Consider the following 23,977-nt stretch of genomic DNA (forward strand, 5'->3'; position numbering starts at 1 on the left):
GGGCTAATATTCCATCTCCAGATCTTAACGGCGCCGGCGGGGTTTTTGAATATGGTTTTTGCATGGATACAGAATGCGCGTGAGGAAATTTGTTTTCACTCTACAGGATAGGCAACTCCCTATCTCGGGCGACAGCTTATTCTGTATATACTTTGTTACAACATCGGTTGTCAGCACGCGCAAATATATTTCTCTATGTAACGTAGCTTTGTACGTGCTGTCAAGAGACAAAAAACTTCAGGATCTTCAGGATTTAAAATATCCGCGAGTTTTTTAGCTCGAGTGCACGGACCTCTAGGCCTTAGTTTCGAATACGTGTAGTAGGCTGTAGGTAATTTCACACGTATTTGAAACTAAGGCCTAGAGGTCCGTGCACTCGAGCTAAAAAACTCGCGGATATTTTAAATCCTGAAGATCCTGAAGTTTTTGGTCTCTTGACAGCACGTACAAAGCTACGTTACATAGAGAAACAGCTTTGCGCGTGCTGACAACTGATGTGGTAACAGAGTATATACAGAATAAGCTGTCGCTCAAGATAGGGAGTTGTCGATCCTATAGCGTGAAAACAAATTTCCTCACGCGCAATCTTTATCCATGGTTTTTGTTAAGACTCGATGGGAAGATAGGACGAAGAGTTAACTCTCTCAATTTTATACGCATTTTATTTATATTTTATAGAAATCAAAACGTTTGTTTTGAAAATTTTAATGTTTAAAAATTGCGTATAAGTACATGTTGATATAATTCTGATAAAAATGGCTTTTAAGAATAAATGTTAGTTAACATGGACAAAATCTTTATCCGACGTTTCCCTCAAAGTGAACTTTAATCGGACTTCCCGACTAGGTTTGCCAACAACCTGTGGAATTATAAAGAACTTATCTCGGGGATCTAGAGATTTGACTTTGAAATTTCTTATAATATCCGCCACTAAAATTTTCTCTTCCATCATGGCAAACTTTTGTCCTAAAACAATTTTTTTAGGTTAGATCTGGGTTAGAGGAAGGTTTAAAACTGCTCGTTTTATTACCTATGCAATTCCTTGGTCCGGCCGAAAATGGTATATAAGCGTAAGGATGACGTCCGACGCTGTTTTCGGGCAAAAATCTATCGGGGTCAAATTTCAATGGATCGGGGTACATTCTTTGGTTCTTATGGATCAAATCGATCATAATCATGCATGTTGTCTTCTTGGGTATCAATTTTCCATCTTGAAATTAAAATCTCAACATGAAACAATGATTTGTTTATAATCTCCCAAGTGCATGTACCTACTTATCACCATGTTTTCTTTCAATTTTCGTGACACGTATGGGATAGATGGGTAAATCCGTTGAGATTCTTTAGCGACACATTCCAAGTACTTCATGGACCTCAAATGTGCGGGGGTAATTGGTGTTGTTCTATCATCCCCAAAAATAGAACGAATCTCTTCGTACAATTTTTCCTGGACATCAGGATGGTGACCCAGCATGAAAAGACTCCAACTCAAAGCGATGGCCGTTGTGTCATGACCCTGTGAAGAACAGGCAGAGTTGAATCTTTGAATACGGAGTGAATTAATTAAGTCTTTAATTACCGCGATTACGAAGAGTAGAGTTTCCCCAATTACATCGTGATCTGTATAAAAACTCCCGTTAGTCATCTGGTGAGATAACAACAAATCCAAGAAAGACAATCTTGATTTCATATTCGTTAAAGAGTCCTTTCGTTCTCTGACATAATCTTGAGGTGTCGAGGGTAACGGTACATTATTATTGACGAAAAGTTCCGTTTTTTTACTGGTAATAACCTATCAATGTAAAGCGTTACACACTTTGAATACAAAACGACTAAAAACTTAATTGTTACTAGCTTACATTTTTCGTAAATGAATGAATTACATCGACGTGTTTTCTCATACGACCGGCGATTGGAAGCAGATTAAATATAAAATCAATGTTTGAAAAGGGCATTATCATAAGTTGAACCCACATATCCATGACTCTGAAACGAAAAAGTTAAATTTATGGCGTTTTCCATGGGTTCCTCTCGCGGAGTATGAATGTTGGATACAATGAAAGAACTTCAGAGTGGAACTATATTTCAATCCGTCCCATGGAAAAACGTCTCCTAATTCTTACCTTGTTAGTGACGCTAGGACCGAACAGTTCTCGTCATTCTGGGCGTCCAATGTCGAACCCATGGACGTTTCTACCAAATTCAAATTGTAGTTTAGTGTATTCTTCATAATCCACGCGTACTTAACTCATCAATTACTTACCCAATATAATATCGAAGGTACACAAGGTTGCCATTTTGGTCATGTCAACGTAAGGCTCTTTCTTGTCGACGGAATTCTTCAACTTTGTTATAAGTACTCTGGATTGTTCATTCATAATGGGCAAATACTCTTCCAAGATTTTGAAATGAAATGATGGCGTCAAAACCTTCCGGTTCCTTCTCCACTTGTCCCCGGTACTAAGCAATAAAAATAAAAATAATTATAAAAAAAGTACTTGCGAAATGGAAACAAAATATGTTTAAACTCACCTGACCAATAATCCACCACCTAAAAACTTTTCACCTGGTTTATAAGTTGTACCTTTATCAATTTCGCTTTTACTGGACAGAAGTTTCTGTAAAAGACAATAAGAAATTAATTATTAATTACATTAGGCCGTCACGAGAGCTGTAAGGTTTTCAAGTACTTTATTACCTCCACCGTTTCTGGGGAATACAATAAAAGAATATTCCTCGAACCGAATCTCGCGAGACACATTCCTTCATCTTCGAGTAAATGAGCCATTCCGCAAAACATTTCAAATGTCACTAAATAAATTTAGAATTATTAAAGCCACGTTCGAAGGGACTGACCACTTACGTCACTTACGCGTTGTTAACGGCACTCCACGAGCTCTCGATTTCATAAACATGAAATGTATCGTATTTCCGAAAGTAAACTGTCTGCCTATATTTGGTAGATTAAAATTTTCCCTTTCTTTCATGACATAATATACTAACAACAAAAAGGTTGAAATCAAACATCCCAATCCGCTTATAAAAAACGTATACAAGTCGAACATGGTAAAATAAAGCTGTGTCTCGAAGATTGACTCGTGACTTGTCCTCAAGACTGACTTATCGTCAGGACTACGAATCGGGTTATATTCAATATTTATAAAGGAACAAAACGTTTTATTTTAAAAGATTTCGTGTTGAATTGCTAATATAATAATCAATCATAAATGTTGTCAGAATATACAGATTTCTATAATAAAACATCAATTGTTTTTCTACGATTTTACCAAAACTTTTAAGCTTTTACATAATTACTATCGGAGTTTAACGTAAAGATGCCGATTTTAGACACGATTTTTGAGATGGTTTGTTAAATTCTGGTATTTTAAAGATAAGATCGCGACAATTACCCAGAACTCATACAAGTACTGAGAACGAAAGAGACATTAGGTGGCTCATACCTTTGTCCGTGTCGCATCTCTAGAGCCCAATTCTATCGTCAAACGTTCTCAGGAACTATATGGGTTATTTCAATTATTTATAAACTTGAATGTTTCGAATTTAAACGATCGTTTAAGAAACAATTTTGGTATTTTTCAAAAGAATTAGACCTTTTAAGGAAAATTCATCTATGACGATGCGTTGCGTAAGAAGGCATAACCATGGAATTTTGCAAAATAATCTTAAACATTTACTACACTATTATTTGGTCTAATGATAGCTTTAAATCCACTATAATGTCATCAACGCGCTCCAGCCCAACTGAAATGCGCGTAAACTGTTCGGTTACCGTGTTAACCGGTGCTTCACCTTCTGGGAATGGTTCTTCGGGACTTATTTGAAACCATGTCCATCTACAGTTTCAAAATATTATTGGTAAAGTAAAACTCTATCTTTGATTCACAGTTTCTTACGGGTAATATATAATTGTATCAGATTGTCCGATTCCCCAAGAACATTTAATCACGGTCAATCTTCTAATAAACTCGTGAATCGAGTCGGACTTAGCTTTCAAGAAAAATGAGACAACACCACCAAAACCACCGTTTGATAATTGGTTACTCGATAAAAGGTGTTGAGGATGGTTTTGGAGTCCTTTAATATAATTTTTAATTACGAATTTAAAATGTAACACGAAGAACATTGCAAATGTACCAGGGTAAATGACTTTTGAAACGCATTTGTGTGCGGACAGAAATTTCGCCACCTGCAACGCGTTCTCGCAATGCTGTCGCATTCGTAACTCCAAAGTTTTGAGACTGCGGCAAACGAGATAACAATCAAAGGGTGAAGGTACCAGACCCAAAGCTAAATATTAAATTAGGGTTAATAATAAATTGATTGTGATTATTTTAAATACATATATACTAGTTTGAACGGTTTGAAGGGGTTCAAAGAACCTCCTTTCATTTGTAAGAATGGCACCCATGGTTACATCACCCTGACCTATACGGTTACGAAAAACAACTTGCAAAGTTTCATGATTTTCTTAAACAATTAAATTGTTAATTTACCGTTTAAGAATTTTGTCACAGAATGAATGACTATATGTGCACCTTTTGTTAAAGGCTTCTAAACATGAAAAATAATTAAATTATTAAAAAAATCTCCATGTGCTACGCAAATATTATCGTGTATTCTGACCCCGATCTTGACATCAGGGGCACTACAATCCAATTCTTGTTAAAACCCCATTTACTGACCATTAAATACGGTGTCAAAAGGGTGTTATCAACAACCAAAACAATTCCAGGATAACCTTTTGTAACAGCAACTACGTCATCGAGGTTAATTACTTCCAATAGAGGATTGGTCAGAATTTCAATTATAACCATCTGCGTTATTTAAGTTACAATAATAATTATTTTTAATTTGTATAAATTACTTTGCTATATACTTTTGTATCCGATGTAATTTTATCTGCGAGATCGGCTACGTTTAAGGCGTTGAAAAAATTTAACTTCAAATTCATCCTCGAAGTTTGTTTCCTGATGAACCTTGAAGTTCCAACAAAAACTTGATTCGAACACAAAACGTGGTCTCCTGATTTCAAAAGCGCCAAAATTAGAGCCATAATGGCTGTCATACCGGATGAAAAACATAACCCTATATATTTAAAGCAACCATAATTAATATTTATTTTAATGAGAAACGGCGCAAGAGGGTGAGTTTGAACGTAATTGACCCTTCTTTATTCAATAAATTAATTAATCATACCGTAATTAGCTTCTTCGAGTTTAGCTAGATTAATTTCTAAACTATCACGACTTGGATTGCCATCGCGGCTGTACGAATACTTCTAAAAACGAATAATTTAAATAACATTTAAACCTTTTAATTATCATCTTATATATAATATTTGTATACTAACTGGTCTAGACTTCCCAGGATCGCAAAGAAAATTAGAGGAAGTAACAATGGGACAAATAATAGGTAGACCGTTTTCCATCGGCTCCATCGAATTAAGTTTAAAATACTTTGAACTATTAACCTTTCGAACAAAAAGAAATGTTAAAAAGAAATATTTCATACCATAAAACCACTAGACTCTTTCTTAACATTATGACTTACTTTTCTCTGTGAAAATTTTATAATTTCTGTGAAAATTTTATAATGCTAGTAGAGCATAGATAGTTGATGTTTTGTCACTAGTTTTAATTTTGAAAGCGATGTAAATGTAGTCATGGGTTAATATGTTGCATTCAAATCAACTTTGATACATTATACTTTAAATCATCCACAAATTTATTAACGCCTACTTGGTGTTACAATTTCTTTTCCTCGCACTTGATTATTTCAGTATTGCCTATAATTTTAAACTATAACTATCTGCATCTCATGTTCCGAATTAATTTCAATTTGAAATATATTAATTTCAGAGTATTAATTGATAATAAAAATGAGAGAAATACTTTGAACTTAATTTTTAATTAGTCATATCAATTTCACTCTCAGCAAGTGGTCCGTTAAGTTTCGACTTTTAATAAAGATCATTAATTTTGAACAGTAGATTGTAAAATTATTATTATTCATTTTTTTTGCAAGGGAAACGAATTACAAGCTCATGTTTGCCTTTACCAAAGTTTCGACTTGCGTGTTTTTCTTACAAAATTGAAATCACTGCCCTTGAAGGAACAAAGAACGATACTGAAAAATCAATTGTTTGTAAATCGATACAATCTTTTCCGTAAAGAAATCTCTGTAATTTCTCTTGAAATCGTATCTTTCCTCTTCCTATAAGCAGAAGGGGATAATTGAAGAAGAGTGACACTCTGTATCCTCTTAATACTTTAGTTACGTAACATGATTCTTCCCAGGCTCATCACCTTTTTGTTTGCTCTCCTGCTCATCAAACTTCAGATGGGTAACTGTTGCACCGTGCTAGGGTGAATTCTATACCTGTTTGGTACTAAATTCCCAGCAATCAACCGACAAACCTTGATTGTCTTGACGTGGGACAAAAATCTTCAAGCAAATAGTTCAGAACTAATAGAGTAACGATGAGGGAACTATTTATCGCGTATATACGTGCGTGATTCGGTTTAGTAACCTTGCTCCAAATGTAAAATGATGTTGGGAAGAATCATGTTACAAAACCCCGCTTTGTGGTATACTTCTCTCGAAGAGAAGTATTATATACTTCTGCTATAAGTCAAATTTTTGATCACGTACTGATAAAATGTATACCGCAATCAGGTACACGTTCCAATATATATTTAACTTGAACGGACATTTATTATTTAAAGTCCGGCGGATGTGTTCGGACCCCCCATTTATACAGTTGGTTTTCGAGGGAATTCTACGTTTTTGTAATAATGTATCTTGTAATAAATCCGGCGGTGTTATTGGCTTTGTGCTTGGTTTTTTTAATATTACTCGCTATAAAACGGTTTAATAAACAACCCTCGCCTTATGCAAAATTACCAACAATAGGTAGACAGTTTTTATGGGGTAATGCCATGCATTTTGCTCTAAATAAGTCACCAAATAAAGAAGTACCAAAATTAGTTTGTAAGTAGAAGTTTTTTTTTTTAAATATGAATCCTGGGGCAAGACAAGCCACTAAAAGACTATGGAATTAATCTGTTCAAATTCGGAATGCCTTCCTTTCATCTCCTAGCAAAGGTTAATGAAAATTACCTATATTTATTTTAGATAATTTACAAACCATGGAGGGGTTCGGTCACTTGATGCGGACAGAGGGAATGTGTTTCATCAGATTAGGCGTCAGTAAGATTTTGTTGCTTAACAGAGCAGATACCATTCGAGTAAGTTTGTTACTAGAACACATGCAGACACTTGATAACTCATGTGTACAAAATGATTAGACGAGAAAACATTTTCCATGTCGCTTCTATTTTTCTTGCTTGAACTCATTGACCTCCGAGTTACAAAATGTTTTGTACACATTAATCCAAATTGTCTGATAGCTCCTTTCATAAATCTTAGATCTGGTTTATGGTAACGTGTATAATATTGGATATTGTAGTCTCTACTTTCCAGTACAACCGAATTAGATAAAGGTGGTGCCTATAAACTAGGCGAACCAATTATAGGTCAGGGTCTCCTAACGTGGTACGTACGTTCTCACCTCCACATAAATTCCTGCCCTTGAGGTTAGTGATAAGTCTATAGTCAAATTTAATCTTTAACCCATAGTAACACCGAAAGGTGGAAGAAAACTAAGAAGATAGTTAGTCCCGCTTTCAGCATCAAAATTCTAGAGGATTTCCTACCCATCATGAACGATTGCTCGCAGACTTTCGTTAGTAAAATCAGGGAAAAGGTTGGGCCTGAACCCTTCGATATAGTACCCCCGTCTATCTTGTGTACATTCGATATTATACTAGGTACTTATGACTATTGTAATTTTCTCATAAAATTGGAGTAATAGTTAAGAATCCTCATTTTTAATGTCAGAAACTGCTATGGGAACAAGACTGGACGTCCAAAACAAACCGGATGCTAAACTACTGCGAGCAGTACGGAGGTATATGTCAATTAAACTTGAAATTATTATAGCTCTACGCAATCTAAAATTCGAGGGGCTAATCACTGGTGCCGATTGCATACCCGATACCCTTAACCTAATTAACAAACCACACTTCCTATACTTCTTTCTGATTTAACAAGTCCTAGAATTATATTAACCACACTTGGCGGTAAAACATACAAACACATACTTGAACTTCACCATATATTTTAACTATTCAGCGCCATGGACACGTGGGTTGAAAGGTCGTTTAAAATTACCTTGAAGTCTGATATGATATTCAACATGCTACCCATTGGACGTAAATTCTACAAAGACATTAAATACTTAGACGACCATTGCAAAGAGGTCTGTCTTTAAGTATTTTGGGGTTTATTAATTTCTTAAATTTAACTACTCTGTTTAGGTTATAAGAATGAAAAGGGAAGCTAATTCCAAAATGGATGTCAATGACAATTACCTAAAGACCCGAAAGGATTCTTTAACCGAATCCAGTCCAAAGAGAGAGGTCTTTTTAGACATACTGTTAAAACACCAAGAAGTCAACAAAGATTACACAGACTATGAAATGATAAAAGAGTGTTTGACCTTCATGGGAGCCGTGAGTTTGCCTCTCACATACCTAATAATTAGCTCGTTGACACAATTGGTGTCATGTCCAGGGTCACGACACAACGTCATACACGATCAGCTGGAGTCTCTTTCTTTTTGGGCTGTACCCCGAGATTCAAGAGAAAGTTTATCAAGAGATTAGAAAAGTCCTCGGAGATGACAAAACCAGTCCCATTACGCCGGAAGACTTAAAAAACCTTGTGTATTTGGAATGCGCTATCAAAGTAAGCACCTTTTTAAACACCAAAATGGATTATGACCTAGTTTGGATAATATTACGAGTAATTGCGTAACAGGAAACCCTTAGACTTTATCCTTCAGTACCATTTATCTCAAGAAAGCTAAGGAATGAGTTAAAAATTGGTAAGTTTGAATGTTATTCCAAAAGAAGGGGCGTAACTAAAAACTTCGTGATGAATTCACAGGGGACAAGGTTGTACCTCGTAATACCAACTGTTTTGTTCTTATATCATCCTTACACCGTGACCCAAAAGTGTTTCCAAATCCAGAGATATACGACCCAGACAGATTTCTACCAGAAAACAGTTCAAATATCAGCCAATACGCCTATGCGCCTTTTGCAGTTGGAAGCAGAGCTTGCATGGGTAAGATCTTTAAGATAGTAACAAATTCTTAAACTGAAATTTCATTCACCAATTCTTTTCAGGGAAAAGATTCGCTCTCATGGAATCTAAGATACTACTAGCCGATTTGTTGAGAAATTTCGTGGTTAAATCTATCGATCAAAGAGACAAGTACGTCATCGTACCACAAGTTGTTGGTAAACCTCATAAGCCAATTATGGTAACGTTTACTGAACGCGTAACCTCTATGTAATAAATCAGATTTTTTATTGAATAATAATATATTACTTTGAATTTAAATTACGGCCCATTTACTAGAGCAGAACTTAATTTAAACATTGAAATTTTAAAATATGTTTAATCGATATGGGAACTTTCGCTTTACTTGCATAGGTCAAGTAATTGTTAAGATTGGAAAATTTACTAAAATCATAAGTAACATAATATTACGTTACTTATGCTAAAATGTTAGTATGAATTTCGAAATATAAGACGTACCTTACTCTATGCGAATGGTTAGAAGTGGCTTCTTCCTTCATCCTTTCCATATGATCAGGATTTTTAATGGAACGATTTTGATTTTTTTTACATTAATCACTTATTTTTCCTGCGGTTACATGAAACCAGAGAGAATTTAGAAGGGGAGTGGAAGGCCCCCCTTTGACTCTATTAAACGTGATGGCGCCCAAACAAGATGTCGCGTCAGGGCCGGATTAACCACTAGGCAAGTTAGGCAATTGCCTAGGGCCCGGATATCTGAGGGGCCCGTAATCAGCCAGTTTTCAAAAATTGATATAATTAAAATCCAAAAAAAAAATATATATATATTCCCCCCTCTCTCTCTGCTGAAACATAACGTCACTGACACCATGGAAATGCCAGGTGAGTTGTAACGGCAGCCTAATGTTCAAAAACCCGTTACCCAAAACATTGTGGCGACTTATAAACATTAAAGTGGCAATTTATAAAGGAATAAAGAAAAAGACGATAAAAAACTTAAAAATTCAATGGAAATGTATCTTCAGAAGTGGCTATCCTCGGAGGATGAAATTTCATTTTGAATTCGTGTTGTTACTGACAGTCATTAAACACTGGAGTTGCATTTTATGATTCCTTGATAAGCTCTATTCACGGTGTTCGTGATAATTTGAAAAATTTTAAATAATGGCTCAGCTCACAAAAAAGATAATTAACAAAATAACGAAAAAAGGGAAAAAAATACGAAAACGGTTCTTTGATGAAGGTGCAGGAAAGAACAAGGCGACCCAAGGGTTGGGCTCGTAATAGTAGCCACATCGTACTATACTTGACAGGCGTACAGAAATATTTTAGTGAATAGCCCCTCGAGGCGCTACCTTAACTCTTTTAAAATGATTACTTTAATTTTTTACTTCTGTTATAATTATAATTGTATGACACGAACGGAAAACGTGAGTACCCGCATGATGCGCATCCTTTAACAGTGGTTAAATGAAATACCCGTAAATGCCCATTAAAAGAAGTACAGAGAATGAGAGTGAATAGCCGCTCGATGCCCTAAAAAATTATAACCCTTAATCCTTACTTCAATAAATTTACTTACGTTATAATTGTTATATTCGGGGCTACAAGCTAGTACTTTCTTTTAAAATTGTTCTAGATTTGTGAAGAAATACATGTAACTCCTAATAATAAACATCTCCTTTAGACCATATAACGTCAGAATATACTTCGTTTTTCTTTTTAAAAATTCCCTTGATTTCTTTGAATTTTGAAATAGGGAGCGGGATTGAAAGGGTGAAACCCTGGTTCACGGGTAGTTGAGCGGTTTTCAAAAGAGCGTTTTGGAATAAAGCGGTTCCTCAAACAGCGGTTTGCAAAACCGCGTGGAAGCAAAATCGCGGTTGCTGTTTCCGCGTTTCTCAATACAGCGCTATTTCCCAAAACAGCGGTTGCTGTTTCCGCCCAAACTATGATTGATAGGGAGGGAAATCTATATTATATTAAGTATATAGAACAAGGAACAATATTATGCAAAAAGGAGTAATGTTATATCGGAAGTAAATATAAAATATAATTTTTGGAAAAGGCATATTATTTTGGGAAGTCAATGAAGATAAACAACAATATTTTGGAAAAGGCGTACTTTCGTACGCTCAAGATATAAACGCTGTAATCAAAATACGCTAAAACGAGAAATGGCTATAATGGCAAACGCGTTTATGAAAAAGCCGTTTTGAACAATGCTGTTTTGATAACACGCCCAATCGATAACATACCGAAACCCTCATTGTCGACGGGTGACAGGAATTTTAAAGGGAGTATTAAACCTTCCATTTTAATTAAGGTAACACCATAATCCTCTATCTCGCTTTAAATATGTAGAGCAATCGTAAAACACAATTCAAAGTGCTTAACCTAACTGGTACAATTAAATGCAATGCTTAAAGTTACTATTATAAACCCCATCCTCTTAAAATACACGAACGTAAAAATCACATCACCATAATTCTGTCCCATTCACTCTCCCTTAAATGACGAACGAAAAATTCTATACTGCCAAACGCGCTACTATTTCACGTCTACTGGTACTGGTACTAGTACGAGTACAACAGGGCAGGCCAAACAAAGAGCCTTATCGTAGATGTACATCATACAATGTAGCTAAAAACGATGATAAGTGGACGGGACGCTTTCAAAATAAAAGTGTTTTACGTCTTATGTGACAATCTTATGACAAATACTTAAAAACGATCCGAAGTTAACAAGGTCACTGATGAAAAGTTCAAACCTATTTTAAACTTTAATGCCCCCGATGAAACGTTCTCTGGAGGTTTCCAAGAATTGGCAGAAATGTATTGCAATAATTTAAATATTGAAAACAAACTGCTACAATTCAAACATTTCGTGAAGAATGAAGAAAGCAAAAACCCAGAATTATTACATTCCTTTATTCGTAACAATAATATTATTTCAACTTTTCAAACTTAGAAATTATTTTGTGAATTTACTTGTGTTTGCCAATTAGCAATGCAATTGGCGAAAGATCCTTTTCAGCTCTAAAATGAGTGAAAAACTAATTCAGAACCACAGTAGCCCAAGAAAAATTAAGTTCTTTATCTTTGATATATATATTGAAAAGGATTTACTAAACGACTTCATAGACTATGAAGAGATAATTGATAAATTTCTTTAGCTTGAAAGAAATTTAACTATCGAGTTAAAAAAGAAATTAAATATTCTGTTAAGTGTTAAGCAAATTAAAAATATGTCTCTCTATTATCTTAAACTGTGGTCTGTTGGGGGGCCCGGAACTAAGGCCTTGCCTAGGGCCCGAAAAATTGTTAATCCGGCCCTGTGTCGCGTTGAGCTTTTTGGGGTAGGCGAGTTTCCGGTCACGTGTTCTAAAATATCTCTGTTACCAACGCATCATACCGGAAATCGACCTGCCTAGATAACGTTTAGCAGACGACGTTGCGCTACATTCCAAACCACCCCTTCCACTCCCCTTCTAAATTCTCTCTGATGAAACATGGATAACTTTACAGTGTTCTTTTCAACATTACTTATCCGCGTACTTAGGGAACCGTTTCCGCTTAAAGACATCCGAATTCAATCGACTTCCACAAACGAATAACCTTTCAAGTCAAAGGAAGTGTAGAAGAAAAAAATGTCTTGATGAAGGCCTAAAAAATTCAATAATAAGCCTAATTATTTGAATTTAGCTAAAAAAAATTTATAGGCCTAGTCTATTTGAAAGCGTGACATCATAAAAGACAGTTCGAAATGCGAACCCCAAAATTTTTGATATTGGCACTCCTGTAAGCCAAAATGAATAAAAATAATGTAGTCGTATATATTTCTATTAAAATTAAGTTTTATTGTAAAACATCATAGCAAAGCTGAAAAAATACAGAGTTTGTTTTATTCAATATAATTCGATCTTGGATCTTCAAGACCTCGTTCTTCATCTCGCAGACTTCAATCACGTCCGGGTTTTAACCTCTGAATCCTAAATGAAATCATTTTTATTAGACAAATTAAGACAGACTTATCTAATATGCCCTTTGACCCAGAACCGGGAGCTGAAGCAAGACCCATCATTAAGTTCTTGTTCTCGGTTCTCCGGTCAAAACATCTCACCTCTGCAAGCCCGTTGGCACTCCAATCTAGATTGAAAGTTGTTTTTATTGCCACCGCAACCCCCGAAGGTAAAGGTTTCGCAAGTTCTAGTTCTGGTGTTGTAGTACCATCGTTGAATTGAAGCGTAACATAGACCAGAGTCGTAAGGTAAATTACAGTACGCGTTTGGAGATTCAGGTCGTTGAGCGTCAATGGCTGTAATTGTACCAAAGTATTATAAACAAGAACAATCATACATTACACTGAACTACACTGATAAACTCATTCTAACAGTCAAGAGAGAATCTTGAATCCAAAATAAAATCTTACCAATAAAGGCTGCTACGACAATCAAGGCAATTAGATAACCGCTAACAAGCTGAGATTTCATTTTTCAATGGAGATCTATTTCCGATTTAAGACTTGAGATAAAAGGATGGTTAACCCTGAACGAAGACGTACTAGCTGTGATAGAAACAACCGTGTAAATGAGCTTTATATACTAAGTTTAAGATATTTTTTACGGCTAGAATTACACCAAAATTTCAGAGATAATATATTCACGAAATGGTGATAAAAATTATTGACTAACTGTTTTTTACTGCCCGTATCCTGTCAAATTTCTCGGAAGGGAACCCTCCAATGACGTAAGTCGAAGGGTTTCGCCAAATTACCAATGAAATGTAATGTTGATTCAGTCTTAATACAGATTCAAGTATGATTTTATATCTTACTAGCTGTTACCCGCGGCGTCGCTCGCTTGTAATAAGAACTTCCATCAAAATGATATAAAGAATGGGTAGATTTTACTGATGATTAATATTTTTGTAACACCTTAGGAGCGAAGGCACTCGGCGTTGCCCGTCAGCCCGCGTCGGGACATTTTTTATTATTTTTCACTCGGACATTATTCCATACAGAAGGGTTTTTAAGTTTTTGGCCGCCATTTAAAAAGATGGCAACAAATCGAACCCAAAAGACCATTCAGCCCGTCTATAAGTTAAAGGAAACCAGATGTTTACAAAATCGCTTGAAAAGCGCGGACTCTGTTGCATAGAGAAGATTTTTTACATTTCGGGGCGCCATTTTTTAAGATGGCGGCGGATCCGAAAAATCTTTTTTAGTACGCGCCTACTACTTACGAGTAACGTTCCTGCAAATTTTCAGCCTTCTAGGGCAAGCGGTTTGGGCTGGGCGTTGATTATCAGTCAGTCAATCAATCAGTCAGGAATTCGATTTATATAGATATAGATTTCGGTAATATACAGGATGTTACAAAAAGGGAGGACCAAAGTACAGTTGGTTCTATGGGCGATTTTGAGTGGAAAATGTTCCATGACATTTTTTACAAGTAACGATTGGAGTGTTATAGGGACGACCCCTTATTTAAATTAGAAATCATTGTCCTTTAGTTTCTTACCAAAATTTAAGGGGTCATCCATAAAATACTCAAATCTAAATTTTGAAAAAGATGGCCCTTAGAGATTTTAGCATAAGTATATCATGAGTTATTAAAACTATCAATATCTATATATTTTTGAAAACGTAATTTTAGGTTCTATCTGATTTAAAAAAATGAAAGCTTTTCATTAGTAGTCAAAAGATTGACTCTATCCCTTTAAATTTATGGGTCAAAGAGACAAGTACGTCATCGTGCCGCAAGTTATTGGTAAACCTCATAAGCCAATTTGGTAACGTTTACTGAACGCGTAACCTCTTTGTAATAAATGAGATATTTTTTATTGAATAATAATATATTACTTTGAATTTAAATTATAGACCATTTACTAGAGTAGAACTTAATTTAAAAATCGAAATTTTAAATTATGTTTAATCGATAAGAGAACTTTCGCTTTACTTGCATAGGTCAAGTAATAGTTATGATTAGAACATTTCCAAGATTCACAATATTAGTATTAAATTCGGAATATCACACCTTACTACATGCGAATGGTTAGAAGTGGCTTCTTTCTTCATCCTTTCCATATGATCCGTATTTTTAATGGAATTATTTTGACAATGCTTTCACATTAATCACTTATTTTTCGTTTGGTTACATGTATAACTTTACATTATTTTCTTCAACATTACTTATCCGCGTACTAAGGGAACCGTTTCCGCTTAAAGACATCCGAATTCAATCGACTTCCACAAACGAATAACCTTTCAAAGGTAGTTTAGTTTTGATGTAGGCCTAAAATACCCAATAATAAGTCTAATTATTCGTATTGAGCTAAAATGAATAGTCTATTTGAAAGCGTGAGATCATAAAAAACAGGTTCGAGATGCGAACTGCATAATTTTCGATGTTGGCACTCCTGTAAGCCAATATGAATAAAAATAATGTAGTCGTAGATATTTCTATTAAAATTAAGTTTTATTGTAAAACATCATAGCAAAGCTGAAAAAATGCAGTTGGTTTTATTCAATATAATTCGATCTTGGATCTTCAAGACCTCGTTCTTCATCTCGCAGACTTCAATCACGTCCGGGTTTTAACCTCTGAATCCTAAATGAAATCATTTTTATTAGACAAATTAAGACAGACTTATCTAATATGCCCTTTGACCCAGAACCGGGAGCTGAAGCAAGACCCATCATTAAGTTCTTGTTCTCGGTTCTCCGGTCAAAATATCTCACCTCTGCAAGCCCGTTGGCACTCCAATCTAGATTGAAAGTTGTTTTTATTGCCACCGCAACCCCCGAAGGTAAAGGTTTCGCAAGTTCTAGTTCTGGTGTTGTAGTACCATCGTTGAATTGAAGCGTAACATAGACCAGAGTCGTAAGGTAAATTACAGTACGCGTTTGGAGATTCAGGTCGTTGAGCGTCAATGGCTGTAATTGTACCAAAGTATTATAAACAAGAACAATCATACATTACACTGAACTACACTGATAAACTCATTCTAACAGTCAAGAGAGAATCTTGAATCCAAAATAAAATCTTACCAATAAAGGCTGCTACGACAATCAAGGCAATTAGATAACCGCTAACAAGTTGAGATTTCATTTTTCAATGGAGATCTATTTCCGATTTAAGACTTGAGATAAAAGGATGGTTAACCATGAACGAAGACGTACTAGCTGTGATAGAACCAACCGTGTAAATTAGCTTTATATACTAAGTTTAAGATATTTTTTACGGCTAGAATTACACCAAAATTTCAGAGATAATATATTCACGAAATGGTGATAAAAATTATTGACTAACTGTTTTTTACTGCCCGTATCCTGTCAAATTTCTCGGAAGGGAACCCTCCAATGACGTAAGTCGAAGGGTTTCGCCAAATTACCAATGAAATGTAATGTTGATTCAGTCTTAAGTTGACATTAGGCGCATATCTGGAAGCGCTCGAAGGTTATCTTTATTCCCAAACCTGGGAAGACGAGCTATCTTGAGGCCAAGGCATTTAGACCTATCTGTCTTACCTCTTTCTTCCTAAAGATTTTAGAGAAATTGGTGGACAGGTATTTGCGGGATGGCATTCTTTCCCACACGCCCCTGTTCACTGCTCAGTTTGCCTATCAGAAAGGCAAATCTACGGAGACGGCGCTCCATGGCATTTTGAACTGCCTTGACAGGGCCATCGAGTTCAAGGAGATGACAAAACCAGTCCCATAACGCCGGAAGAGTTAAAAAACCTTGTTTACTTGGAATGCGCCATCAAAGTAAGAACCTTTTTCAACACCATAATGATTATGACCTAGTTTAGATAATCTTACGCCTAATTGCGAGACAAGGTTGTACCTCGTAATACCAACCGTTTTGTTCTTATATCATCCTTACACCGTGACCCTAAAGTGTTTCCAAACCCAGAGATATACGACCCAGACAGATTTCCACCAGAAAACAGATCAAATATCAGCCAATAAGCCTATGCACCTTTTGCAGTTGGAAGCAGGGCTTGCATGGGTAAGATATTTAAGATAGTAACAAATTCTTAAACTCAAGATTTATTTCCTAATTGTTTTCAGGGAAAAGATTCGCTCTCATGGAATCTAAGATACTACTAGCCGACTTGTTGAGAAATTTCGTGGTTAAATCTATGGATCAAAGAGACAAGTACGTCATCGTACCGCAAGTTGTTGGTAAACCTCATAAGCCAATTATGGTTACGTTTGCTGAACGCGTAACCTCTATGTAATAAATCAGATTTTTTATTGAATAATAATATATTACTTTGAATTTAAATTATGGCCCATTTACTAGAGTAGAACTTAATTTAAACATTGAAATTTAATCGATATGGGAACTTTCGGCTTTACTTGCATAGGTCAAGTAATTGTTAATATTGGAAAATTTACTAAAATGTTAGTATGAATTTCGAAATATAAAACCTTACTCTATGCGAATGGTTAGAAGTGGCTTCCACCTTCATCCTTTCCATATGATCCGGATTTTTAATGGAATTATTTTGACTATTCTTTCACATTAATCACTTATTTTTCGTTCGGTTACATGTATGACTTTACATTTTTTTCAACATTACTTATCCGCGTACTAAGGGAACCGTTTCCGCTTAACGACATGCGAATTCAATGGACTTCCACAGACAAATAACCTTTCAAATCAAGGAAGTTTAGAAGAAAAATTTGTCTTGATGTGGGCTAAAAAACCCAATAATAAGCCTAATTATTCGTATTGAGCTAAAAAAAAGGAATAGTCTACTTGAAAGCGTGAGATCACAAAAAACAGGTTCGAGATGCGAACTGCATAATTTTTGATATTGACACTCCTGTAAGCCAATATGATTAGAATAATTTAGTCCTAGATATTTCTATTAAAATTAAGTTTTATTGTAAAACATCATAGCAAAGCTGAAAAAATACAGAGTTTGTTTTATTCAATATAATTCGATCTTGGATCTTCAAGACCTCGTTCTTCATCTCACAGACTTCAAATCACGTCAGGGTTTTAACCTCGGAATCCTAAATGAAATCATTTTTATTAGACAAATTAAGACAGACTTATCTAATATGCCCTTTGACCCAGAACCGGGAGCAGAAGCGAGACCCATCGTTAAGCTCTCATTCTCGGTTCTCCAGTCGAGGTACTATCAAACTATCTCACCTCTGCAAGCCCGTTGACACTCCAATCTAGATTGAAAGTTGTTTTTATTGCCACCGCAACCGCCGAAGGTAAAGGTTTCGCAAGTTCTAGTTCTGGTGTTGTAGTACCATCGTTGAATTGAAGCGTAACATAGACCAGAGTCGTAAGGTAAATTACAGTACGCGTTTGGAGATTCAGGTCGTTGAGCGTCAATGGCTGTAATTGTACCAAAGTATTATAAACAAGAACAATCATACATTACACTGAACTACACTGATAAACTCATTCTAACAGTCAAGAGAGAATCTTGAATCCAAAATAAAATCTTACCAATAAAGGCTGCTACGACAATCAGGGCAATTAGATAACCGCTAACAAGTTGAGATTTCATTTTTCAATGGAGATCTATTTCCGATTTAAGACTTGAGATAAAAGGATGGTTAGCCCTGAACGAAGACGTACTAGCTGTGATAGAAACAACCGTGTAAATTAGCTTTATATACTAAGTTTAAGATATTTTTTACGGCTAGAATTACACCGAAATTTCAGAGATAATATATTCACGAAATGGTGATAAAAATTGACTGTTTTTTACAGCCCGTATCCTGTCAAATTTCTCAGAAGGGAAACCTCCAATGACGTAATTCGAAGGGTTTCGCCAAATTACCAATGAAATGTAATGTTGATTCAGTGTTAAGTCGACATTTGGCTTAAGAACTTTATTATTATCCGGATCTTGGCGATTGTAAAAAAATAAGATTTTAAAACTGGTTTCAAGATGGATGGAAATTTTTATACCATTTCCTTAGAAAAAAAAACCAAAAAACAAACACTCGAGAGCGATTGTTGCCATGACGACAAAGTTTCAAGAGTGACTGATTGATTTGAATACACGTTTCTCTTAACAACGTGACGTTTAGAACATTGAAATCTATAAATCTTAATTAGGCCTAAAACTGTTGTTAAAAGTAACGCAATGTAATGTAAGAAATATACACTAATTTAGATGATTTGATGTTTTGACAAATATAAACATACAACACTTTTAATTTCATAGTCGTTAAGAAAAATTAAAAAAAGACCAATTAATTCATTTTGGAGATGAATGTTTTACCGTTGACACTCAACGGAAGATGACCTTTTATAGAATTTGATGAAAAAGTTCGTTGAAAGTGATATTTCGTGAACCCTGTCCCATTTGGACCAAGCTATAATATGATTCTATATTTAAACATCATACTTGCACTGTCATAAATTATAATAAATCTCATTAAAATATGTCGTACCATACTAAAACTATAGTTAAAAAGTACACCCACTAAATTTTCAAGGTCTAATGCTAAAAGAAATTTCGTAATGTCTGTCACCTGTACTAAAACGAAATTACCTGGGTGTAACCTTCAATTTTTGAGTCACTCAGGCCTCCCTACCTTGAACTCAATCAAAACTTTCTTACAACAACTTCTAGCCGTAAATCTTCAAAAGTTTATAACAAAAACACGCGAAATACGTCATACGCTATGTATAAATTGCAACCGGTTCTGATACGAAAATAATTTCTGGAACTAAATAGATTAAACTATGGTTTCCATATAAACTCCTTATCACCTTCAAGAAAGACCTCGAAACGTTAAGTAAACACTACGTTTTCGGAAACAGATTGTGGGTTTAGAAATTTAGTGAGTGGGAAGTCGACAGTATAATCTCAAACAAACCAGCCCCATTGAAAGTTTTTTCAGATTAGGTAATGGAATATATATAAAAAAATTGGCAATATAATAACGTGTAGGTCCTATTACTTACTCATTAGAGAAAGCGTATCTCGTTGGAACAGACATTGAAACGTTATCCTTTTTAATTACAAACGGTAATCATGAATAAGTCGTTGATTTTAGTGTTAGCTATAGTGGTCGTAATTGCCAGCGTCGCAATGGGTAAGTTGGTTAATTTGATAATGAGGTAATTAATTCGCGTCAGGGGTAAGAAGTTTTAGGGAAGATTTAATCTCTGAAAACAACAGGTGTACGTGAATTTTAACAAAAGATTGAAAAAGACTTTTCGAAATCTAAACTTTTCAGTTCAAGCTCAGAGCTTTGAATTGAATTAAAGTTATCTTATCAGTTTAACCGAACTTTCATATCAAAAATTATTTGTGAAGCCATGATAAACTATACAGATATTTCATAGATACGCCAAAGTCGGTCCATGAATCATCATCGAGGGGCCACTCACTCAGTCAAAATTATTAAACGTACGCGTATTCAATGTGCAGGAATCTGATAGTGATTAGTCTCTCGGTCATAGTCTTCGGAATTATCTATTTGATCTATAAATAGGAAAAGTTAAATCTAACATTTTATTATTTGGTACTTGTTGCAGGGGATAAGAGAAAGTCATTACTGTCCTCATCGTCGGGACACGGATACTCGGGTTCCATTTGTGGTTTACCAAAATTGCAAGGACATTGTTACGCCTCCATAACCCGTTATCACTACGACATGAAGAAAGGAAAATGCAAGTCATTCCGATATGGAGGTTGTGGTGGAAATGCCAATAATTTTGCGTCAAAATCCGAGTGCCAAAGAGCGTGTCGAGGTAAGATTGAAATTCATTGAATCAACTTGACTGATAACATTTTATGTCTAGTTTTATCATTCGACTGATTTAAATTGCATATTTATTTATTTATTATTTATTTTAAGGACGATCTGGTTAATCTAGTCAATTCAGAAGTCACTCGATCGATAAACGTGCCCACTTTTTACTCATCATTTTGAGAATAATTGAATCTCATTAAGTTAATTTTAATTATTTTTAACCCTTGTTTTTATCATACTCTTTTGTTTTTATGAAATAAAGTCAGTAAAAGCGTGTGAAATTAAATTAATTTACTTAAATCAATCGCAAATAAAAATATTTAATTAGCGATTTAAGTTTGGATATAGGGTAAATAATTACAAAGGCAAAGTGGAAATTAATATTATACAAAAACTATTAATCTAGTTTCAAGATATCATCCTCAAATGCGTAATCAGGCTTAAATTTTATTACCGAAAGTGGCGATATATAGTAGATAAATGAATATAAAGTACACTGTATACTTTAAAACCGAGCTAAAGCTAGATTTTCTCCTCTTAAGTTTACTTAATTGTGATTCCGGAAGTTTCCTCGTGTTAAAAGCGGCCCTTACCCTGGATTTGTAAGTCAAAATGGCTTCCTTGGCACCATCCCAAGCCCCTGGTCCATGGAGTCGATACTGGTATGGTAGACAAGGCCCGTGGGCGCAAACCCAGAAAAACTTTGGATCTTGTACTAATAATTTCCACAGGTTGGGTTTAACTCCATATTGGGACGCGATTTCATCCATGTAATTTACCCAATCAACTTGAATAGTGTGACGTTTAGAGGCGTAGTACCTTTCGGATAATTCCCGGCTTCGTTTCTCAATATCCATCTTCATAACGTCAGTACCAGGAAACGCGACTTTACCGGACATAAGACGGGCGTACCATCTTGCTTGATTGTCCGAAATAGGGAATATGCAACCAGTAGGTTGTGATAGACCGATAAACACGAGGGAAGGGTGTTTCAAGTGTCCGGGGAACATCAACTTGTACAAGGGGCACTTGTTATCGTTAGGGTTAAATACGGATTCGTCCAAAAACGGAAACTTGATCAAGTACCCCGTGGCAAAGACGACCGCGTCACACTCGTAAACCGTATCCTCTTCACCCACGAACGCAACCCCGTTAGACGTAAAATGATCAATGTTGTTCTTGAGGACAACAGTTCCGCTAAATATTTTGGTCGGCAAGACGTCGTTGACGGTTGGATGTTGACTCATTAAGCGGTGCTTCGGTTTGATATTATACACACCATGGCTAAATTTTTGGCGAATAACTCGCTCCAAGTACCAGTTAATCCACATCCTTGGTAAAGAATTCACAATTAAATTGAAGGAGCGACGACCATAGTGGGCGTCTATGGGTAAACCTTCCGGTCCCAGTAAGGGGACCACCCAACAACCACGACGAGTACTTAAATATACCTTAAAAGGAAGTTATTGTTAACATAAATCTGAAAAATATTCCAAATATAAAAGTTATACCTTTTTGGCCGTATAACTAAGTTCAACGGCCACATCCGAACCGGAATTCCCCACACCGACAACAACCACATTCTTATGCTCGTATCCAAAAGGCCTTTTGTAGCTATGCGAATGTATAACCTTTCCTTGAAACTGATCCAAACCTTCGAACTCGGGCATATTTGGAAAAACGTGATGTCCGGTACAAATCATGACTCCGTCGAAAACTTCATCCGTCTCGACACCAGTTTCTAAAGACTTAACCTTAACCAAGTATCTTCCAGTCAAATCATAATCCTCCGTTTGAGTCACCTTCAAGATTTTATGACGCAACATGACGTGCTGTCTCAAGTTAAAATGGTCGGCGTACATTTCGATGTAGCGAATCATGTAAGTGTTGTGCATGTGGTTTGGGAAATCGGGAGGTGGCGGGAAGTCGCTAAAGGCGCTCATTTCTTTACTGGTATCGATGACGGTTGAACCCATGACGGACGGTACGCCATCAACGTCGTTTTCGTTGAATCGCCATAGTCCACCAATATCGTTCTGCATTTCGTAACATATCGGATCTAAGTTTTCTTCTTCTAAGCAAGCCTTTATCGATGTCAGGCCACTCGCTCCCGCTCCAATGATGGCGATTCTTTTACGTGACATGGTACGTTCGATTGAGACGCTCGAGTGCCGTTTACAATATCAACCTACTAATGTTTCAACCTAAATAATTTGACGAAAAAAAGAGAAAAGAACAGTTATAAACCAAAGTCTAAGACCCTAATTTGAACTTTTGAAGTGATAGTAATATCATTTAGATATACATCCGATTCTTAAAGAGTTGGGTACTTGACGTCATGACGAAGGTCGATGAGGATGGTACTTAGCTTAGAAAGAGTGGAATTTAACATATAAAGAAACAGGTTTTCTATGGAAAGATTTAGCCTTAAAATTTCATATCAACATATAAGTGAAGTCTTTCAAATTCCATCTTTTATCTTAAGCCCGTTGCACACAAAATATTTTAGTAGAGATTAAAGTTCGTTTACCTTCTAATTTTTTCACTAGCTAAAGCGACATGTACACAACACCTTAAGCCTGTTTTATAGTAAATCTCATCGTCTTCTTTTGATGAAATAGCAACTTTAACGTGCAAACTGAATTCGCCCGAACAAAATCTTTTCGGTTTGCACAATTTAAAGCGAAACACGATTGTGTGCCCTAGGCCTTAAGAAATGTTTGTATTGAAATTAGCCTTCAACGTTGTACCAATACGCAAGAGACAATTAAAAAATATATATTTTAAACTCACGGAGTCCTTCCGAATAACGTCCGTCTTCAATCCAGGGTATGGAATCCAATCCAATATGGCTTTAGAAATATACCAGACAAGGAAGTCCTTGACAATTTTCTCACGTATACAATTCAATATCGAATGTTTTCAGTAACGTCTACTTTGTTTTGCAAAAAGCATTTAAAATGAAGAGGTAAATTATTTTAAAACTGGTTAACCACACAAGGCGAAAATTGTCTTAGAGGAAAATTTTCCGCATCGCTAC

At 35.7% G+C, this 23,977-nt stretch overlaps 6 protein-coding genes and 1 long non-coding RNA gene across 7 annotated transcripts; 2 read left to right on the plus strand and 5 right to left on the minus strand.

The window, feature by feature from the left end:
- Positions 1–526: 526 nt before the first annotated feature.
- On the minus strand, positions 527–4,057 carry LOC149651608 (cytochrome P450 4c3-like). The gene is made up of 10 exons (XM_089846957.1): positions 3,915–4,057; positions 2,873–3,854; positions 2,699–2,811; positions 2,533–2,618; positions 2,264–2,469; positions 2,124–2,193; positions 1,860–1,986; positions 1,276–1,792; positions 1,031–1,210; positions 527–966 (listed from the first exon to the last, which is right to left on the minus strand). Exons 2-10 carry the CDS (start codon positions 3,063–3,065, stop codon positions 776–778), a joined length of 1,683 nt encoding a protein of 560 aa, XP_089703083.1. The 5' UTR covers positions 3,066–3,854; positions 3,915–4,057; the 3' UTR covers positions 527–775.
- Positions 4,058–4,072: 15 nt separating this feature from the next.
- On the minus strand, positions 4,073–4,573 carry LOC149651609 (uncharacterized). Its single transcript, XR_016371291.1, has 3 exons — positions 4,515–4,573; positions 4,369–4,446; positions 4,073–4,308 (listed from the first exon to the last, which is right to left on the minus strand). It is a non-coding gene; the product is annotated as an uncharacterized LOC149651609 (long non-coding RNA).
- Positions 4,574–4,616: 43 nt separating this feature from the next.
- Positions 4,617–5,489, minus strand: LOC149651610 (putative cystathionine gamma-lyase 2). Its single transcript, XM_089846958.1, has 4 exons — positions 5,372–5,489; positions 5,218–5,299; positions 4,898–5,106; positions 4,617–4,835 (listed from the first exon to the last, which is right to left on the minus strand). Exons 1-4 carry the CDS (start codon positions 5,456–5,458, stop codon positions 4,617–4,619), a joined length of 597 nt encoding a protein of 198 aa, XP_089703084.1. The 5' UTR covers positions 5,459–5,489.
- Positions 5,490–7,681: 2,192 nt separating this feature from the next.
- LOC149651611 (cytochrome P450 4c3-like) lies at positions 7,682–9,442 on the plus strand. Its single transcript, XM_089846959.1, has 7 exons — positions 7,682–7,990; positions 8,215–8,341; positions 8,400–8,594; positions 8,656–8,829; positions 8,902–8,968; positions 9,031–9,210; positions 9,273–9,442. The coding sequence occupies exons 1-7, from the start codon at positions 7,914–7,916 to the stop codon at positions 9,440–9,442; spliced, it is 990 nt and encodes a 329-aa protein (XP_089703085.1). The 5' UTR covers positions 7,682–7,913.
- Positions 9,443–13,027: 3,585 nt separating this feature from the next.
- LOC149651612 (boophilin-H2-like) lies at positions 13,028–19,821 on the minus strand. The gene is made up of 6 exons (XM_089846960.1): positions 18,877–19,821; positions 18,671–18,805; positions 18,362–18,556; positions 15,931–16,125; positions 13,312–13,506; positions 13,028–13,180 (listed from the first exon to the last, which is right to left on the minus strand). Exons 2-6 carry the CDS (start codon positions 18,729–18,731, stop codon positions 13,167–13,169), a joined length of 660 nt encoding a protein of 219 aa, XP_089703086.1. The 5' UTR covers positions 18,732–18,805; positions 18,877–19,821; the 3' UTR covers positions 13,028–13,166.
- Positions 19,822–20,078: 257 nt separating this feature from the next.
- Positions 20,079–21,182, plus strand: LOC149651613 (PI-actitoxin-Afv2a-like). Its single transcript, XM_089848601.1, has 3 exons — positions 20,079–20,274; positions 20,720–20,935; positions 21,043–21,182. The coding sequence occupies exons 1-3, from the start codon at positions 20,214–20,216 to the stop codon at positions 21,054–21,056; spliced, it is 291 nt and encodes a 96-aa protein (XP_089704727.1). The 5' UTR covers positions 20,079–20,213; the 3' UTR covers positions 21,057–21,182.
- A 55-nt stretch (positions 21,183–21,237) lies between these two features.
- On the minus strand, positions 21,238–23,141 carry LOC149651614 (flavin-containing monooxygenase 5-like). The gene is made up of 2 exons (XM_089848600.1): positions 22,449–23,141; positions 21,238–22,388 (listed from the first exon to the last, which is right to left on the minus strand). The coding sequence occupies exons 1-2, from the start codon at positions 23,079–23,081 to the stop codon at positions 21,378–21,380; spliced, it is 1,644 nt and encodes a 547-aa protein (XP_089704726.1). The 5' UTR covers positions 23,082–23,141; the 3' UTR covers positions 21,238–21,377.
- Positions 23,142–23,977: the final 836 nt, after the last annotated feature.

The sequence above is a fragment of the Phalangium opilio genome, unplaced genomic scaffold, assembly GCF_054372755.1.
Source record: "Phalangium opilio isolate 3A_F unplaced genomic scaffold, DU_Popi_V2 ptg000082l_1, whole genome shotgun sequence".
Classification (NCBI taxonomy): domain Eukaryota; kingdom Metazoa; phylum Arthropoda; class Arachnida; order Opiliones; family Phalangiidae; genus Phalangium; species Phalangium opilio.

What these genes read in the sequence shown, in the direction of transcription:
- LOC149651608 (XM_089846957.1), bottom strand. Translation starts at nt 3,065, where the DNA reads ATGTTCGACTTGTATACGTTTTTTATAAGCGGATTGGGATGTTTGATT. An exon ending in ATTCCCCAGAAACGGTGGAG is followed by an intron (nt 2,619 to 2,698) that starts GTAATAAAGTAC and finishes TGTCTTTTACAG; the next exon opens with AAACTTCTGTCCAGTAAAAG. An exon ending in CGGACCAAGGAATTGCATAG is followed by an intron (nt 967 to 1,030) that starts GTAATAAAACGA and finishes AAATTGTTTTAG; the next exon opens with GACAAAAGTTTGCCATGATG.
- LOC149651610 (XM_089846958.1), bottom strand. Translation starts at nt 5,458, where the DNA reads ATGGAGCCGATGGAAAACGGTCTACCTATTATTTGTCCCATTGTTACT. An exon ending in ACTCGAAGAAGCTAATTACG is followed by an intron (nt 5,107 to 5,217) that starts GTATGATTAATT and finishes TTAAATATATAG; the next exon opens with GGTTATGTTTTTCATCCGGT. An exon ending in AAATTACATCGGATACAAAA is followed by an intron (nt 4,836 to 4,897) that starts GTATATAGCAAA and finishes TAAATAACGCAG; the next exon opens with ATGGTTATAATTGAAATTCT.
- LOC149651611 (XM_089846959.1), top strand. Translation starts at nt 7,914, where the DNA reads ATGTCAGAAACTGCTATGGGAACAAGACTGGACGTCCAAAACAAACCG. An exon ending in CTACTGCGAGCAGTACGGAG is followed by an intron (nt 7,991 to 8,214) that starts GTATATGTCAAT and finishes TTAACTATTCAG; the next exon opens with CGCCATGGACACGTGGGTTG. An exon ending in TGGAAGCAGAGCTTGCATGG is followed by an intron (nt 9,211 to 9,272) that starts GTAAGATCTTTA and finishes AATTCTTTTCAG; the next exon opens with GGAAAAGATTCGCTCTCATG.
- LOC149651612 (XM_089846960.1), bottom strand. Translation starts at nt 18,731, where the DNA reads ATGAAATCTCAACTTGTTAGCGGTTATCTAATTGCCCTGATTGTCGTA. An exon ending in TGTCGTAGCAGCCTTTATTG is followed by an intron (nt 18,557 to 18,670) that starts GTAAGATTTTAT and finishes GTACAATTACAG; the next exon opens with CCATTGACGCTCAACGACCT. An exon ending in GTGCCAACGGGCTTGCAGAG is followed by an intron (nt 13,507 to 15,930) that starts GTGAGATATTTT and finishes GTACAATTACAG; the next exon opens with CCATTGACGCTCAACGACCT.
- LOC149651613 (XM_089848601.1), top strand. Translation starts at nt 20,214, where the DNA reads ATGAATAAGTCGTTGATTTTAGTGTTAGCTATAGTGGTCGTAATTGCC. An exon ending in AATTGCCAGCGTCGCAATGG is followed by an intron (nt 20,275 to 20,719) that starts GTAAGTTGGTTA and finishes TACTTGTTGCAG; the next exon opens with GGGATAAGAGAAAGTCATTA.
- LOC149651614 (XM_089848600.1), bottom strand. Translation starts at nt 23,081, where the DNA reads ATGTCACGTAAAAGAATCGCCATCATTGGAGCGGGAGCGAGTGGCCTG. An exon ending in TTAGTTATACGGCCAAAAAG is followed by an intron (nt 22,389 to 22,448) that starts GTATAACTTTTA and finishes CTTCCTTTTAAG; the next exon opens with GTATATTTAAGTACTCGTCG.